This window comes from Myotis yumanensis, unplaced genomic scaffold (genome assembly GCF_028538775.1).
Source record: "Myotis yumanensis isolate MYYU_CA2020_CCGP unplaced genomic scaffold, mMyoYum1.0.hap1 SCAF_9, whole genome shotgun sequence".
NCBI classification, from domain to species: domain Eukaryota; kingdom Metazoa; phylum Chordata; class Mammalia; order Chiroptera; family Vespertilionidae; genus Myotis; species Myotis yumanensis.
In genome coordinates this window covers 79,605,753-79,624,370 of record NW_027223760.1, presented here as the reverse complement: position 1 = coordinate 79,624,370, position 18,618 = coordinate 79,605,753, and the positions used below count along the sequence as shown (strand labels likewise).

Genomic DNA, 18,618 nt, shown 5'->3' with positions numbered 1-18,618 from the left:
AAGACTTCCAAAGTGCTAAGGGTTTAGAAATATTTACAATCATATGTGTAACATGAAGATTTCACAAGGAGGCTCAATTTTTTAAAAATTCCACTTACTGTAGTTATAGATGTGAGAAGTCGCTTTGGAGTGATAGCCTAAAAGAAAACATATCAGAATATTTTCTATTAAACATTATGATTTAGAGTTTAAAAATAACCAATCTTAAGACACTCCCACATAGAAAATAATTCTTAAATACGAATATACTTGAGTCTTTTATTAAGGTATTACCCATACTATCACTCTTTCTCTGTTAAAGCTAAATAAAATTCTTTTAAATGATGGCTTGAAAAAGAACAGAAGAGCAAAGGGCTGGAAGAATGAGAAGCCAGCTGAAGTCCTGTCCCCACACCTCTCCTAAGCCCTGGTGCAGAGGATGTAGAGACCAGACTCCAGGGAAGGCTGGGGAAGACAAAGGGGTAATACAAGTAAGCTGTCAAATAACAAAGAGAACAGAATCATCAAGCTGAGTGCATGAGTTGCTATACTTAGGATTATAAGTTTATGTCAGTGTTCATACCTATGAAATGCAGTACCTGAAATCTGGGGCATAAAAATTGTCCAAAAACTTGATAATCATTAAAAATTATACATATGGAAACTGGTACAGTATCTATGGCTTCTGATTATTATAATTTGCTGGGTTTCTTTCATCCTCACCTTGGATTTGTATGCCTTTTTCTTCTTATCTGGCACTGAGGGATCTTTCTTTTGCACCTAATACACAAATCCAAAGCATAACTAGTTTAAATCTGTTATCTTGAAGACAACATACTAGTAGTTATTTTAGAGAGTTTTAACTGCTTACCAAGCTGTAAACTTCAATACTGATTTCAAAGTCATTGGACACATCTTCCCTGAAAACACAAAGCATTAAAACTATAACAAAAATACCAAGTTATGGCCCAGGATGATGCCACCATACTGTTAAAAGACTCAGAGCAAAAGAATGCACTGTGTTTCAACTAAAGACAATAGCTATCAACCACTTAAGAATATAAAATTGGTAAGAGCAGTCAATTTTTTCAAATATTTTCTTCAGTAATTTACAACTCAAGATCTTCAATAATGGTAATTTTTTTCAAACTTAATTTTGACTTGTTTCAAAATAAGTCTGTGACACTAAATATGTTCTTTCACTGAGATTGAATATTAAGTATGTAATGAGATTTAAAACATACATAAAAAATTACGATCAACATTTTATATGCATATGCATATCTACACACATACACATTTTAAAATACTTCAAAACGTTAAATACCTACAGTCACGTGGAAGCAACATGCTACTCAATGGAAAGAAATGTCACAAACAGAAGAGTTAAACCAACAAATTGGAAACTGAGTTATGTGTCCACATAAAAAGACTGACCCATTCTGCACTTCACAGGCTATAAGCCCACCTGTGTGCTTAGGCTGTGTTAACTACTGAAGGGACAGGTGAGTCGCCAACCTCCTGATGTACTCACAGAGTGTACGTGGTGGAGAACGTCAGGGCATCGCCATTCAGAGAAGTGGTAGTGCTTGCCAGCGGGGTGGCCACCATGTTCTCGGCTCCTGCCTTCAGTATGATCAGGAAGGAGTAAGTTGCTGCATCTGCAGGAAGGAATCACATTACAGAATCAGATCAAGCAGAATCGGATTTAGGTAACGAGCATTCTGGAAGACCAGAGGAATAAAGGAATACTGCACTGACTTACATAAAATTCATTGAAAATTTTCTAAAATCAACTTTCCAGACACAAAGGTAAGTAAGACATAAGCAGATGATCATAATGCTAGAATAAGCCTCATCACAGGCTCTCCCACTATGGGAATTACAATAAGTTCACACCCCTCAAATTCTGCTGGCTTCGCGTTTTACCCAGTGACCCCTAGTTCTTGAGCTAATAGTATACAACTCAACGGTATGTACCCGAGTATGCATCTGAGCATGTACTACTATATTTCAAAACTGAGATCAAAATACTATACTTGTGAAAGTTCCTCAGAGATAAATTCTAATGAAAACATGAACTATTTCTTCACTATCTATCATTAAATAACCACAGATTTCAAGGTACACATTAAATGACCAACAGATTTCTACCCACAGCCCACCAAAACAGGACAACAGCAAGAATTAGAACTGAGGTCACCTCTTTCCTGCCAAAATGCTCAAACCTTGAAAGGTCCCCACTCTTTACTTTCCCCGCACTTCGCACTTCAAATTCGCTTCTCACCTAGTCTAGGTCTCCTTTCTCTCAAAGAGAATGTCTCACACAAAAATTTAAAGAAAAGTTTACTTATTCAATCTAGAGGGACAGAGGGAATAAAAGTTCAATACAAGTATGTCCATTGCGGGGCTCTTCACTCTCCCAAATGCTATAAACTCAGAATTTATAGAACAAATTTCTATAACGGAATGAATTTCATAGAATGAAGTAAAATGAGTCATTTTAGATGCCCTAAATACTTTCCACAATAAAATTAATGAAACTGATTGCTACGTCAGGATAATTCATCTCAGGAAAATGATGTATGTTCAAAATTATGTTTAACTAACCTTACTTTGAGTTAGAGCTTTGTCTGTTACTGTGTGGAACAGTGAGCTCCCATATGAACTGTCCTTGGTTATTTTTACACACATCTTCACAAAAGGATCTAAAGACTCAAGACACAAGCTTTGTAGCTTTGTGTATGCTCTCCAATTGTTCCCATTTGCACAATTCCAAGCTAGGTGAGGTTCATAATCACACATAAGATCTAGAACGCAGGCAAGTAAAAACCTCCATACCTGGTTTCTGAACTGTGCTGCAGACAAAATCTGCCTTAAGAGGCAAACGGATTTCTGACAAAGTGACTGACCCTTTGGACGGGACAAATTCACTTTGGGAGAGGAGACCAGCCTTGTTCTTCCTCTGAGGTCCTTCACTCTTCAGTTTATTCAGCTCATCAATCAAAAGTGTTCTCTTCTCAGCTATGTAAAACGATGCAAGTTAATATTTCAAATATTAAAAGTTGCAACTGTTCCTAAATGAGACCAGTTATGTGGCAACAGTACAGAAGCCCAAAGACGAAATCAGTAACTCTCTTTATAGAAACAGGTGGTAGGTAGTTGGGAAAAACCTTAATTGGTCATCTGTTTACCAAGTTCCAATAATTTAATACTTCAACTATTGGTCAGTTTTCTTATGTGATATAATCTTTCCACCATTCATCACTACACATGCATACACACAAACAACAAAATTCACACCTTTTTTAGCTACAGATAGATAGGTATGTACAGAGAGAGTGTGGGGATGTAAATACTAGTATATCCATATATTCATTCTCAGCCTACTCTGCACAATTGCATGCCTTCAAATGCTTTCCTGTTTCTTTTATCCTTTCATGCAAACTACATCTCATTTTGTGTGGCGGGTGTTCACAGACATTATCCAGAACAAAAAAGTAGATGAACTGAACCAGGTTTTCAGAAAAGGCCCTTTCTCTGCAATTAGAGGTGTGAAACCATTCAAGGTGAATTGAGTGTTTCCTGGCTAAACCTGCTGGGATTGCACGGGTCTCACGCACTTGCGATCAGAAGCAGCCTTTCAGCCTCAGCTTCCTCCAGGGACCCCTTCCCGTGCTCCTCGTCCACACAGCAGTTCAGGGCCTGGCTGGCCTGGTAGATCACCGTTTGCTGCAGATTGATTTCATTGTTGAGTTCCTGGTGAGACCCACGAGAGAAGAGAAAACCCACATTCTCAGTCACTATGTTCACTTACTGAAACTTGGGTTATAACCAATCTGATTCAATAATTTCCAAAATTTCCAGAAAGTCCAAATGTTAGTTTCACCATTCAAGTTTCTAGACTATGCACCAGGAACATTTAACATACTATAATAATTACACTATCAACATTCTTCCTGACAAAAAGACTTTCAACTCATACTTACTAAAATTATAATTGGGGCGGTGTCCAACAAAGTTACACCCTTTTTTAGCTACAGATAGGTAGGTAGGTACAGAGAGTGTAAGGATGTGTGGGAATGTAAATATATTCATATATTCATTCTTAGCATACTCTGCATGCCTTCAAATGCATCCCAGTCTAGAGATATAGAGATTACCTGATTCATTTTATTTAAATTACATGTATGTGTAATTTTTAAATGTTTTCCTAGAGTAAAAGAACCTTTAAGAACAAAATAAATTGCACATTTCACCATCATCTAATTTATAGTTACAGTTTAAGGATATTTAGGACAAACATGTTTAAAAATAAATATTTCAACAATATCAAACAAGCTTCCAACTTTTCTAATAAAGAGAACCTTTCTCCAATTAAACTGAACTCAAGAGCAGCTGCTGAGGTCAGGGTGTCAGGCGCCAGACACTGTCCCAGGCCCTCAGGGCCCAGAGACGGAAAGGCTGGGCCTCGTGCTCAAGCTCAGTCTCGTGAAACAAACACCACACACCCCTTCCATCGAGTACACACCTGCATTTTCTGCTTGACGTTCACCTGACAAGGAAAGACGCTCTTTGCTTCAGCATTCCTTTTTCCCTCCAATTTTGAAGTAGCATCTTCCTTCCGAGCAATCTGCTTAATTGAAGGACGGTCTGTTTCTTTGATTCTCTGAGATCTGTACGCATCGATGCTTCAAGAAACAGTTATACTGTTAGAAACCCAGCAACACACTAGCACTATCTTTTATTCAGCATTTCAGCAGAACTGGATACTGATGCTGCAACATGTCAGCAGAACACTTCACCAGAATGGGAAATGCCACTGGGCGAAAGAGAAGCTGACAGAAGTTATTACGAAGTTTTTTGCAAGTTAACTATTAGTAACATAATTACAAGGATTCCAACTTGTTGTATCAATTGAAACCATGAGCCTTAGTGAGTGAATGCCTCCCCCAAATGTTCTCACCTGTAAGGAAGGTCCCGGTCCTCAGAACCAAGGCTGTCACCAGACTCGGCCCGCGGGACACGGGTTCTCTGGAACTTTCCTGGTTTGGGACTCTCGTCATGTATGCTACTGCCCTTCAATTCCAATCTAGGCGAGGAAGCGAAACTCTGCAGGGAAGCAGTGGGTATTAATAGGTTTTATGGATGTCACTGATTCTAAATAATTTTGAAGAACTGAATGAATTCTTCTCTATATGAGGAAAATAAATATCACACAAGTCAACTGATTCATCGTAAAAACAAAACTAAACCAAGTTCCTAAAAAAATAAATAAAAGTTGAAAGATAGCTAAAACCTACACTCATAACCTTCTTTAGAAACAGTTCTAATTGACTCAATTTCCAAACAAAGTTGCAGTTATTCAATATAGGGTGATGGCTAATCATACAGCTTGCTCTCACAAGAGCATTAAAGTCAGGTTTGCAGACTGTCCCTGGCCCCACAGTTCTAAATCCCCGTGTACCCACCTAAACAAAAGGGGACCCCAATGCTATTTAGTTTCTTTATGTCCCGAGCCTGTCTCCTCTTTTCTTACCTCTGGACTTATCACGCCGACTGTCTGTGCCAGCGGAGCAAGCAGCGACATCGAGGAGATATTGAGGGCATCCTCCTGGTCCTCCCCGCTCTCGGCTCCCGCCTGGCCCATCTGCTCCGGGCTCCTGGCCACATCCAGCTCGCCCTCCTGCAGGACATCACTGAAGATGTCGTTAATCACTTTCGAACTATTGATGTCATCCTCGTCATCCACGCTCATCTCAATTTCACGTGCCACTTCTGAAAAACATTGCAATAAGTGAACGCTGTAATCCAGACCTTTAAAAATCAGAGGGAGAGCAGAAAAGATCTAACATTCACATGCTTACTAATAAACAGGGGAAAGCCCTGAAGAAAAGCACTTCCTAAACAAAAATAACAGTAAAATTTACTAACATATGAAACCAAAATTATTTTCAAATTTCCAGTAATATTTTCTTACCAATAAAAGTGGAAATTATCAAAAGCTGACCCAATGCTTTGGGTGTGAGAAAGATTATTAAGTAAGAACTCAAGGTTAGAGCCAAGAGCTTCGGATGTATAAAACATGTTCTTTCAAAGGACTCTTCTCTGGTGGGAGCTGCCCGTGGAGGCGGCAGTCACTAACAGGAAACATGAGCGTCACCTAAGCCAGGGTTCACAGGTGCCTCAGGGCCACTAGCTCCCTGACAGTCCACGGAAGTGCCAGGCAGTGCACTCCCCGCCCTGTGCCAGGCGAGGGTAGGCTCGACCATGTTTTCACAGCAGTCAGTACCCTAAAGATAGCTGTTTCAGTGCTCTGTCTCTGTGGAGGCTAGAGTACCTCTTCGTAGTTAAAAAAAGAGAGAATTATAAAATCACAAGCCACTTAGAAATATAGAACACTGGCCCGGCTGGTGTGGCTCAGTGGTTGAAGATGGACCTATGAACCAGGAGGTCATGGTTCGATTCCTGGTCAGGCACATGCCTGGATTGTGAGCTTGATCCCCAGTAGGGGGCATGCAGGAGGCAGCTGATCAATGAGTCTCTCTCATCATTGATGTTTCTATCTCTCCCTCTCCCTTCCTCTCTGAAATCAATTTAAAAAAAAACTTTAAGAAATATAGAACAGCGTATAGTGGAATATGTGCTTCTACTATTATATTATTTCTCATAACATGTTCAGTGCTAGTAAGAAATAAAGAATAAAAACCAACCTGTCTGCTGCTCAACCTTTGGGTCTGATGTTACTTTTAAAGACTTTTCCTCTTCTAAAAACAGTGTTATTTTCAAAGGGCTAGACTTCGTCATTTCACATTCAGTGAAACCTAAAAAAATTTTAGGGAAAACCATATGAATAGTATAAGAACCCAGAAGTTTTTGTTTATAGAATCTTCTCTATCTTTTTTTTCTGATTACAAAACTGGATTTCAAATTTAGAAATGTACAGAGAATACCCCAAACACCTGCCCTCTCCTCCCTCCCCATTTCTCTCTCCAAGAGGAAGGGACATCGATAGAACAGGTTATGTTTGCTCCTCCAGTTTCCCCCCACAGTGATCTATGTGAGTAGCCTTTTGTTTTATCAGCACGTGGACACACTCTCATGCTGTTCTGCAATTTGTTTTTCAATTTTTTAAAAAAGTGCCAATAAGAACACTTAAAAAGGGTGCAGGGTGGAGAAGGTCAATAGGGGAAATAAGGACACATCGGTAATACTTTCAGCAATAAAGACATATTTAAAAAAATAAAAACAACTTAAAAAAACTAGCAACGGAAGGAAACGACCCCTCTCTATGAAAGCCCACAGCGAACTGTCCTCTGTGAAGGACTGAAAGCTCTTCCTCCAGATCAGGAACAAGACAAAGAAGCCACTCTCACCACTGCCGGTCAACAAAGCCTCGGAAGCCCCAGTCCAGCAGGGACACAGGGTTACATGGGTTAGCACCGTGTACTTAAAGCTCCTGCTGCCTGCCACCCAGGTCACTGAGTGCCATTACCGCGGCTGCAATCACCTCTGCACTCGGTCCCAAGGCTCCAACCTGCCCGCACTTGCAGAGAAGCCGAGGTAAAGAGCATGCACCCCTCCCAGCTCCAGACACTACAAGTGGCAGCGCTCACACTCCCGGCGAGAGGCTGCCTTCTCACTCTGGACACAGAGCTGAGAGAAGCAGAGCGTGGCCAGAAGGAAAAGTGGTGGAAATGAAGGGGCGAATCGGCCTTTCCACACTAGAGCGGCGTTTCTGACTGCCAGCCCGTGTCCAGAGCTCCCTTGGTGAGGCAGGGAGGAGCGCTGACCTGCGGGCTCTGGGCTGGGGGGCTGTGCTGGAGTCTGCTCTCCTGCCGCCTTTTCCTTTTCTGTTACTGGACCGGACGGGGTATTTGAAACAACTTGATGTTTTCTGAGGGGAGTGTTCTGAGAGTGAATTTCCTGCAAAAAGCAAGTGAAAAGATACATTTTACTTCTCAAAACGATAGACTTTTGTCTTTTTATGTGTTACTAAGTGAAACAAACCACAGTCATTACTCTACATAATTTTCCTCAGAACAAAACAGACAACGTGTGTGGAAGGCCTGGCCACGTTCAGAACACGAGCCCTCGGCGCTGGCTCCCGTTCTGGAGATTCTCAGGATGTGAGTCACTGAGAGGAGGAGGCAAGGGAGAATGGAAATCTGCATCAGGTTCAGCTTCAGAGAAACCATTCAAGTGAAAGTCGTGTGTGTGGAAAACAACTCCCCCGTGTCACTCACCACAGCCCACATCTGTAAAACGAGGGACGCCCTGGCCGGTGCTCAGTGGATAGAGCGTCGGCCCACAGCCCGAAGGGTCCCGGGTTTGATTCCAGCCAAGGGCACATACCTGGGTTGCAGGCTCGAGCCCCAGCCCTGACCAGGGGCACATGCAGGAGACAACCAATTGGTGAATCTCTTTCTCTGTCTCTCCCCCGTCCCTTCTGCTCTCTCTAAAAATCATTGGGGGAAAAATACCCTTAGGTGAGGATTAACAAAAAACAACAATTAGGGACAGTTCCTACCTCCAGATTCCACTTACCAGTTACTCTGTGGGTAAAATGCAAAGAAAATAGCAAAGGACAAAACAGATCATAAGAAAAGGAAAAAAGAGGTCTATCCAATGTGGCTCAGTTATTGAGTGTCAGCCCATGAACCGAAAGGTCACTGGATCGATTCCCAGTCAGGGCACATGCTCAGAGTGGTTGGTTCAATCCCAAGTGTGTGTGTTGGGGGGTGGGGGTGGGGGGAAGGGGGGGTGCAGGAGGCAGCCTATACATGTTTCTCTCTTATCGATATATCTATCTCTCTATCCCTCTCCCTTCCTCTCCCTCTAAAATCAATAAAAACATATTTTTTTAAAAAAGAAAAGGAAAAAGAAAAAAATTCCTTTATCTGAGTCATTTTTTAAAATATTTATAAGGCTATGCAAAAGAAACATTCATTGCTTGTTTGCTTTTGAGAAGGCTGTGATTAAAGCAAGAGAAGAAATAAGAACAGTAGCTTCCCATGTGTCAGTCATCTTTCTATTCTACACACTTCACATCATCGCCTCATCAGGTCCTCCCAATAACTCTCTAGGATCGGTACTAATGTCTCCATTTTACAGATGAGAAAACTGAGACACAGGAGAGTTAAGTAACGTGCACACTCAGCTAGTAGCCAGTTTGATGTACAAACACACAGCACATTATCAAATACTGTGCTGCAGACTGTCTTAAGGGTAAGCAAGAAGTGTGAGAAGGGGCAGGCAGGGCGGGTGCATTTCAGAAGTGAGAACAATGGGCTGAGTGCACCTGGAGAGTAAAAAGCTTCGGGGTTTGTATACAATGGGCTCTCAGGCATTAGCTGAGTAACTGAAAGAATGAGTGGTGGTAATGAAAAGCAATGGCATTCATTCTCAAAGGTGTAAATCATAACTTTGAAAACAGTGCCAGACAAACTCACTAAGCTGCATCCTTCCACTGTGGATGGGGCCCAAGAATAAAGGTGGGGGTAAAGGAGGAGGCCAAGGTCAGAAGGTCTGGTTAGAAGCCCTGGTTTCCCCACACACCAGCTGTGCCATTTGCACAGATGATTTATCTCCCTGGGGCTTAGTCCTCACTCAGAAAAGGGGGGAGTGTCACCTTCCAGGGTTAGTGTGGGGATTAAGTGATACCATGCACTTTAGTGGCGCCCACCATAAAAGAGGCCTGGCATGGAGAGCCAGAGCTTTCCTTCCTCCTGTCATCACCACTCGCCTATTTGTCTACAGTACCTGTTTGGTTTCTAGTTGTTTGCTTCTTGAGTTTTCGCCTTTTTCTGCACTCCATAAATTGCCCTTGTCAAATCGGCCTCGAAGACATGCTAGTTCTTTTTCACGTTCCTAAAATCATCAAAAGCTCTATTTTACACAAAAGCCAATAGTAGGTTTAAGAATAATATCCAAACACTACTAACTTTGCTTGTCTTTAGTTTTAAGAGGAAAAAAGTCACAATATAAAGGAATACAGAACAACTGTATTTCTAATTTGAAATACACAATACAGAGAACCAAGATGCTATTTATTCAGTCAAAAGGAATGGTATGGGAATACACAACTTGATGTCTGTACGTTCTATACTGAGACCGTGGCATGGGTAATGTGAAGGCAGTAGGATGTACGCACCTGCTTGAGCCGCTGGGCTACGTGGGTAGTAGATGAAGATGTGTTTTGCTTTAACAGTCTTTCCTGGATGGCCTTGGTGTTTGGAGTGACCACGGGGGTCCTGTGGGGTGTGCTCCGCGTGGGGCTGTCTTTGCTGCGTTCTAGACAGCGTTCTCCAAAGCGCTCCAGAAACGGCTTGACTCCTGCTCCTACAGAAAACACATTATTGGAGGCTATTCAGAATAAGTAACCATTATCATTTCTATGGGGAAGTTCTAAATGCCTGTACAGTTCCAAAGTGCTTTGACTCTACCAGGATTATTCATTCAGAAAGTAAACAATATATGCCCAAGTGGTGTTGCTCAGTGGTTGAGCATCAACCCATGAACCAGGAGGTCATGGGTTCGATTCCCAGTCAGGGCACATGTGGGGGTTGTGGGCTTGATCCCTAGTAGGGAGTGTGATGTTTCTAAGTCTCCCTTCCTCTCTGAAATCAATAAAAAAATATATTTTAAAAAAAGCACAGAGGAAAGTATCTAGCACAGTCATTCTAAGGAAAAAGCATGTTTAAACTGCTTTGACCATGCCGAAACCGGTTTGGCTCAGTGGATAGAGCGTCGGCCTGCGGACTGAAAGGTCCCAGGTTCGATTCCGGTCGAGGGCATGTACCTGGGTTGCGGGCACATCCCCAGTGGGGGATGTGCAGGAGGCGGGTGATCGATGTTTCTCTCTCATCAATGTTTCTAACTCTCTATCCCTCTCCCTTCCTCTCTATAAAAAATCAATAAAAAATATTTAAAAAAATAAAATAAAATAAATTTAAAAAAAAAATAAACTGCTTTGACCAGTAACTGGATTGATCTACACTAATAAACAGTCACTCTACCAATTAAAGCTGAATTTAAAGACATTTCATCTGAGCATTCAGCACTTGCCCTGGCAAACCAACCCTGTACCATTTGAAAGGGCCGGCGGGGCACGTGGCCCCGCAGGCATCCGGCAGGGAGGATGACGGGCAGCCATGGCCGAGGCAGCGCCTGACCAGATAGGCGCAGGCCCGCGGACGCCCAGAAGGACCCGGGCCGCCCTCCTCGGCCTCCGAGTCACTTTCGGGCCGAGCAGCGGGCGACCCAAGGGCCAGGCGGGGTGGTGGGTGGCCTGCCTCCCGGTGACGCCCACGGCGGCAGGCCTTGCATGGGAGCCGAGTGGCCGGCTTCCCATCCATTAAGGGACCTCCATTTTGTATGGAACCATGTGCTCAGTGAAGGCTCCCTCCCCCTCGGAAGGAGCCTCTGCTAGCCACACCCACCATTTCTCTGGACTAACCAATGGTAATCAAGGGAAGTGCACGCCATCGCTATGACCACATCCTGTGTAATGGGTCACCAGCTAGCACCTGGCCAATCGGCGGGGGGCACAGCCCCCTCTCCCGCCCCTACTCCAACCCTCTATGAAACCCCTGGTTCGAGCAGACTGCTCTCTCTTTGCCACCTGCTGCTGCGTCAGTAAGGAAGGTAGAGGAGCTAAGCCCGGGCTTAAAATAAAAGACTCTTTGCTTTTGCATCGGACTGGCTGGCTCCCTGGTGGCTTCTTGGGAATCTTGAAATCTGGGCATAACACCATTCAAACTGGGTATTTAAAATGCTGAGAACAGAAACCCTGAAAACTTTAGATTTTTAAAAAAAAATACATAACCTGGTGTTGTAGATTTGTCTTTAGAGTGAGATTGCAGACAAGTTTCTCTATTTACTTCTTCTTTGGGCCGAACTATCTGGGATTCAGCTGATTTCCCGATTGGTTTCGATACCTCAGTTTTCAAAGGACTAGCAGGAGTTTTTTTAAGTCGCTCAGGTTTTCGTACCTCACAATTCTTAGCATTGGTGACAGATATAGAAGCTTTCACAGGGGAAGAAGCAGCTTTCTGAAACATGAAAACACTTAGGATAAATACAGCACTCACCATAACTAAAGACAGTCCCATAACAATAACGCAAATTCTATTTGCTTGGTAGCCTATGTAAACTCATGAAAAAATGTTGTTGTTATCTAATAGATCAAGCCAATGTGAAAGGTTTGGGGAAAAAAATCAACTTGAAAAATACTGTAATTCAAATTATGCTGTATAGTTCAGGCTGTATACTAGATCCATGGGTAATTTAGTATGAAGGACAGAGTCACTATTTTAAAAAACAATTTCTTAATAGTATCACACTATTACATTTATGAATTTTAACTGTTAAACCAAATTACATATTTTTGTATTTTAATTAAGTCAGTATTATTTTAACATAATCGTCATAGCCCTGGCCAGTGTGGCTCAGCTGGTTGGCTGGTTGCGCACCGTTCTGTGCACTGAAAGGTCGCCGGTTCGATTCCCAGTCAGGACACATGCCCAGCTTGTGGGTTCAGTCCCTGGTCGGGGTGCTACAGGAGGCAACCAATTCATGTTTCTCTCTCCCTTTACAATAAATAAAAACATATATGTATTTTTATTGTATCATGTACTTGATGACTAATGATAATAAAGGAAGTACTCACTACATGCCAAGCACTATGCTAAGTGCTCTGTGCACATCACCTCGCTTCACCCTCCCCAGAACCCTTTTCTAGGTTCTGCAAGATGAAGCCTTGTCCAAGGCCACACTTCTAATGATGTGGCAGGGCTGGGACTGCATGCATGCTAATTCCAGATCCCAGCGCTACACTCAATGACGATGCCCAGTACACAATATTCTTTTTCTTTTTTGTTTTTTTAAAAGACTTTTTAAATGTTAAGGTAGCACATGCACAAGGGAACCTTTCAAAAAGACATACATGAAAGCACCGTACCCACCGCTGACAACTGCCACCTGGTCACTACGGCTCCTAGTTGTCAGAAATGCACACCCTGACGGAGAAAGTCATTTTCAGGCTCTCCCTGACGAACAGGCTCTGTCATGTCATGGTGCACTTTGGAGTTGTACTAGTTCTTAACTGCTCACTTAACTTGGGATGGGGGTACCAAATTTATGACTTTTACTTTCTGTGAAACCAATATTCTAAAAATAACATAAACACTGCAGCTGTTATAAAAAGACAGACCTACACGTAAATGTACATCATCTCTCCTAACAAAGAAGAAAGGCTTCTGTACTAAAAGTTGTGTGTACTCACCGCAGCACTGGATACAGCACCCGTAGGCAAGGAGGCAGCCGCGGCTCTCGAGGCCGGGGCTTTGCTCAGAGAGGCATGGCCACCCCTCGGGGAGCAGCATGCAGCTTCCTGCGCAACACTGCGGCCATTGATGCCAGCAGATGCTCCGCTGGCAGAGGAAGCTTTGGACAAACAAGTGGTACCAGGCTGTCCTGGGGCACTGTTCTGCTTTGCCGATGAGAGACTGACATCATCTTCCCAGGAGCAAATAGTGGCAGCAAGGTTGGCCAGACGGCCCCTCCTCCCCACGGGAGTTGCCGAGGCTTCTGCTGGTTTGGGAGGGGAGGCCGCCTTGTCCTCCACTGGCATCGCTGGGATGAGTGAGCTTTCAGGGGTATCATCTGAAAATGTTTTCAGAAAAAGAATTCATGACCATGCTCAAGAGATGCATGTACGGTACGTGCAAATACCAGCACCACTCCACTCAGGATTTTTAATGAGGTTAACAGGCTTAGAACTAGTCCAAAGCTCTAGTCCAGGGGTCCTCAAACTTTTTAAACAGGGGGCCAGTTCACTGTCCCTCAGACCGTTGGAGGGCCGGACTATAGTTTAAAAAAAAAAAAAAAACCATGAACAAATTCCTATGCACACTGCACATATCTTATTTTGAAGTAAAAAAACAAAATGGGAACAAATACAATATTTGTATTTGCATGTGGCCCTCGGGCCGTAGTTTGAGGACCCCTGCAGTCCAATGCATGAGAGTACCGAGCTGTTTAAATGTGACAATATCTTTTCAAATCAGATGATACTTAATCCAAATTAAAAAAAGAAAAACAAAACTTTCTTATCCAACTGCCTCCCTCCTTTTGGCTAAACCCCAGACACTGCAGATAACACACCTGAAGTTGAAATTGCAAAAACATGTCCCTCCTCAGTGTGGTGCCTCCTGCACGCCCCACACCTGATAAATATACTACTGATAAGTGAACTAAGTGCAAGTGACCGTACTGGGATATAGATGAAGCAAAAGCAGTTACCTTCATGTATTAACTGATAAATACGATTTTCAACATACCAAGGTGAATCTTACTGACAGATTTAAGGGACATCCCATCCATGTCATTCATACCTGTCACCTCATCATTATCCCAGTGGCGCCGCTGGGCTGCCAGCTTCTGCATCCGTGTTTTAACAGAGGAGACTGCAGAGGCCTCGGGCCTGGTGTTCAGCGCTCTCTGCAGGCCCAGCAGCGATGCCTGGTTGGATGCCTGGGTGGCTGGCGGGGAATCACTGGCCGGAGCCGGTGCCTGTGGCTGTGCCTGAGGGGACACAGGACTTGGAGAACAAGGTTTGGCAGAAGCTGACTCAACCGGTTGTGCATTTTCCAAGTTGGAAACTTCCTCTTCAGTGTTGTCAGAACAGCGTTTTTTTGATGGCGATGGTTTTGTACAAGATTTCTCTAGATTAAAAAGGGGAAAATTTCAAATTTCCATACTTCCTCACAGCACAAACAACTGCCATAGGTACTTCACAACTTAATAAAACACATGTTTCTCTCGTCCAGCGGTTCTCAACCTGTGGGTCGCAACCCCTTTGGGGGTCGAACGACCCTTTCACAGGGGTCGCCTAAGACATCGGAAAACACATATATAATTACATATTGTTTTTGTGATTAATCACTATGCTTTAATTATGTTCAATTTATAACAATGAAATTGGGGGTCACCACAACATGAGGAACTGAATTAAAGGGTTGCGGCATTAGGAAGGTTGAGAACCACTGCCCTAATCCTTTCAATGATTTTACTTACAAGAAAAATGTAAAATTCTGCTTTCAATAACTTAGAAATCTAATGAGAGATTTTGTTTGTTTGTTTTTTATTTTTTTATTGCTTAAAGTATTACAAAGAGCTGATGAGAGATTTAAAATAATAATTTATGATTTAAAAAACCTTAATGAAAATAAATTCAAGTAACATTCTCAATATATATGCACAATACTTTACACAGTTTACAACAGCAGGAAATTAAAAGTGCACACACAGAATGAGCAAATGTTCCGGAGCCTGTTAAAGGTCACAGCCTGATCACCTCACTTTTAGATAAGAAAAATCAAGCTGGAGGAATTTAGCTCCCTGCCTAAAGGGACACAGCTGAGCTAAGGGTAGGAACCAGACTTTCTGTTTTTAAAACAATCTTTCACAGACAATAATAAGTCAAGGATACCAGGGCACCTGGCTTGAGGTTTAGGAAAGAGACAGGGAATCAAAAATGTGACTGAATTATCTAGTCAATACCAAACAAATTCATCAGCACAAGTGCTTAACCACACTTCACATTTTAAACTTCCACAAACACCTAGAAAAAAAATTCCAAGTCCTAAAATAAAAGGGAGCAATCCAAACATAAGGCATATGATTTCAACCCAGGAATGAGTCTTAATGTATCTCCTGGAAAGTTAATACTTTTAAAAAGTCAGAATGTAAATTTCCTAAGAGGTCAGTTTCACCGGTTGTCTAACCAAGTATTCTTGTTCTGGCAGTGACCAAAGTTGTAATAGTAAGAGGCTATGACCGCCCTTATCAACATCCATCTAAGTAAAACACAGCATGAAACTTTCTACTCTTCTGTAACTCATTTCCATTGACCTATCTGATCATTTTTAACATGTTTCTATTTTAACATGCAATACCACCTGGAGAAACAGAATCCTTTATGTTTACAGTTCTTGTGTACAACAGTAAATGCCTACATTTTAGCATCAAAATGTAGTCCCAACCTCTGGTTTTCAAGCACACAGCACTCACTATGTGATTGTACAAACCCGTGTCACAGCGAAAGCAGAAGATCCTGGACTGGGCCAGGCCTCTATTTTCCTGGCCGAATACCATCTATATGTAACGTATTCCCCTCCCTTCCCTCAACCTAAATATGTGAAAACAAATTATCATTCTATGGTTAGTTTCCAAAATAACTGTAAGTCAGCCCCAAGCCCTTATCTCTGTAACCTCTTTTTCTACCTGTGCTTTAAAGTTATACTAAGGATTATCTCCAGACTATTCCACACTCAGAATAAGTTTGCATTGAGGAAAATAAAGTTCAACTGATTAATTTGAACTATTTGTTAAGGGAAACTCTGCTGTGGCCCCAACATAGAACATAATCCTGGCACAGAGGGAGAAGGCTGGTCGTTCCCCAGGGGCTGCTACGTTTGCCTCCCCCAGATGCTGATTCTTGCACATGCACGAGGAAACGTTTGGGGCTCCTCTCCTTCCATCACCTCACAGTCTTACCTTGCCCCCCGGACAGGGGTTGCTGGTTACTGGCTTCTGCGAGCGGCTCTCTGGCGCGCTTGGTGGGAGGCACAGACCTCGGTGCTGCCGTGGGCCTCTCGGCCATCTTCCTCTGGAGATTTTCTCGCCTGGCACGGGTTCGTTCGAGTAGTTTCTACATAGATAATATTTAAAATACAGTTTAGTCAAAGGCTCACTAAACTTCAGGTAACTTCTAAAATCACCAACTGCCATGCAGAAAAAGAGTTCAAAAGTGAAATCCTAAGGCATTCAAGATCCACTAAATGAGCACCCCAATGTCAAAATTACACCTGATGTAATATGAACATTAAAGGGGGAATAAAGCCCGGCTGGCGTGGCTCAGTGGACTGAGCGGTAAGCAAACAGGAGAACCCAAGCACCAAGAGGTCACCGGTTCCATTACCAGTCAGGGCACATGCCTGTGTTGTGGGCTCCATCCCCGGTAGGGGATGGACAGGAGGCAGCCGATTGAGGATGCTCCTCTCTCATCCCTCTCCCTTCCTCTCTCAAAAAATCAGTAGAAACATAGTTTTTAAAAAAGAAATAGTGTGGTCATTGTTTTAAGCACTAAGGTAGGTGGGCAGAATAATGGTCTCCAAAGATGCTCATATCCTAATGTCCTGAAACTATGAGTATGTTGCGTGGCCAAAGGAAGCTTGCTGGTGTGACTAAGCTGAGAATCTTGCGATGGAGAGACCATCATGGATTATTTGGACCGATGTAATCACAATGGCCCTGATAAGGGAAAAAGAGGGGCAGGAAACTCAGAGGCAGAGAGGAGGTGGCAGGGGAAGCAGAGGTCAGAGTGACGTGACTGGTGGCTGTGAAGGTGGATGAAGGGGGACAGGACCCTAGAAGTGCAGGTGGCGCCAGAAGCGGGAGAAGGTAAGGAAATAAATTCTCCCCTAATCTCCAAAGGAACCCAATCCTGTCTGCACCCTGATTTTAACCCAGTAAAACCCATCAGACTTCTGACCTACGACGCGAAGGTGTGATTCTGAGCCACCAAGTCTGTGGTAATTTGGTACAGCAGCAACACTAATACAGCCACTGAGATCTGGGGTGGTGAACAGCAAGAGATAACTGAAAACATCAGACACTTCCTAAGAGGAAAAAAATACACTAAACAATCTTAATGTTTTACTTAATTAAATGTCAATATAAAAGTTTTATGTTGAAATCTGAGCCATTTCATAAAGTTATCAATACTTTTATGAACTCTGACGCTCCTGTTTGAATTGTGGTAAAACAAACACGAGACCTGTAAAACAACTCATTCTCTGCCACATGCACACTCTGAGGGAGGGGGCAGATTACTGGCTGGAGTTTATATACTGCCCTGCAAGCACAGGTATAGTACTTGGCAGACTAAGAAATTAAACTCCATCTGACCTTTTCATTCCCTAATTAAAATAACATTTTTTTTAAATCCTCTGAAGCATGAGCTAAATTGGCAAGAAAGCTCAACTCTCTACTCTCCTTAGGATGATTTCTAACTTAAAGTTCATTGAGCCCGGGCCAGTATGGCTCCGTTGGTTGAGCATTATCTTGTGCACAGAGTGGTCAAGGGTTCGATTCCCTGTCAGGGCACATGCCCGGGTTATGGGTTGGACCACCAGTAGGGGATGTACTGGAGGCAGTAGATTAATGTTTCTATTTCTCTGTCTCTTCCCCCATCTCTAAAATCAATAAAAAAAAATTTTTTTTAAAGTTCACTGAAAAAAGTGACACAAAGTCTAAATGCTCTGGCACTGACAGGGTGATTTATGAACCAAGTGCCTTCCAAAACACAAAACCTTCCTCCTTTAAATAGAAGTCTTGCATAAACTCAAAGGTGATAGACAAATTTATGTCTGATCATTTCTCCAGCAATAAAATCACTCCCCGGACAAAACTAGCCTAATTATATTCACTCATGGACATGCCTACATTCCATTCCAGTCTGTTAGAATACTTGTGAGTCAGTGTATCTTCAGTTACTATGAGCAATGGGTCACAACAAAAGAATGTGGTTGTGTCATTCTAACTGACACAACTGTCCTATTGTCTACTCTGGAT

General features: G+C 42.7%; 1 protein-coding gene across 4 annotated transcripts in view; it reads right to left on the bottom strand.

Moving 5' to 3' along the window:
* The window catches only part of ANLN (anillin, actin binding protein), a 42,099-nt gene that overhangs the window by 18,851 nt on the left and 4,630 nt on the right, over positions 1-18,618 (bottom strand). For 3 of the 4 annotated variants that reach the window (XM_070424786.1, XM_070424789.1, XM_070424790.1), the window contains exons 2-18: positions 16,540-16,693; positions 14,376-14,705; positions 13,265-13,644; positions 11,807-12,032; positions 10,133-10,320; positions 9,742-9,849; positions 7,773-7,905; positions 6,693-6,803; positions 5,519-5,757; positions 4,946-5,091; positions 4,511-4,670; positions 3,603-3,738; positions 2,821-3,003; positions 1,514-1,640; positions 851-899; positions 703-759; positions 99-137 (exon numbers count right to left, since the gene is read on the bottom strand). In XM_070424786.1, coding sequence (XP_070280887.1) covers positions 99-137; positions 703-759; positions 851-899; positions 1,514-1,640; positions 2,821-3,003; positions 3,603-3,738; positions 4,511-4,670; positions 4,946-5,091; positions 5,519-5,757; positions 6,693-6,803; positions 7,773-7,905; positions 9,742-9,849; positions 10,133-10,320; positions 11,807-12,032; positions 13,265-13,644; positions 14,376-14,705; positions 16,540-16,693 — 2,766 coding nt within the window. The remainder of the gene's footprint in view (positions 1-98; positions 138-702; positions 760-850; positions 900-1,513; positions 1,641-2,820; positions 3,004-3,602; positions 3,739-4,510; positions 4,671-4,945; positions 5,092-5,518; positions 5,758-6,692; positions 6,804-7,772; positions 7,906-9,741; positions 9,850-10,132; positions 10,321-11,806; positions 12,033-13,264; positions 13,645-14,375; positions 14,706-16,539; positions 16,694-18,618) is intronic. The other variant, XM_070424788.1, reaches the window with a different exon arrangement.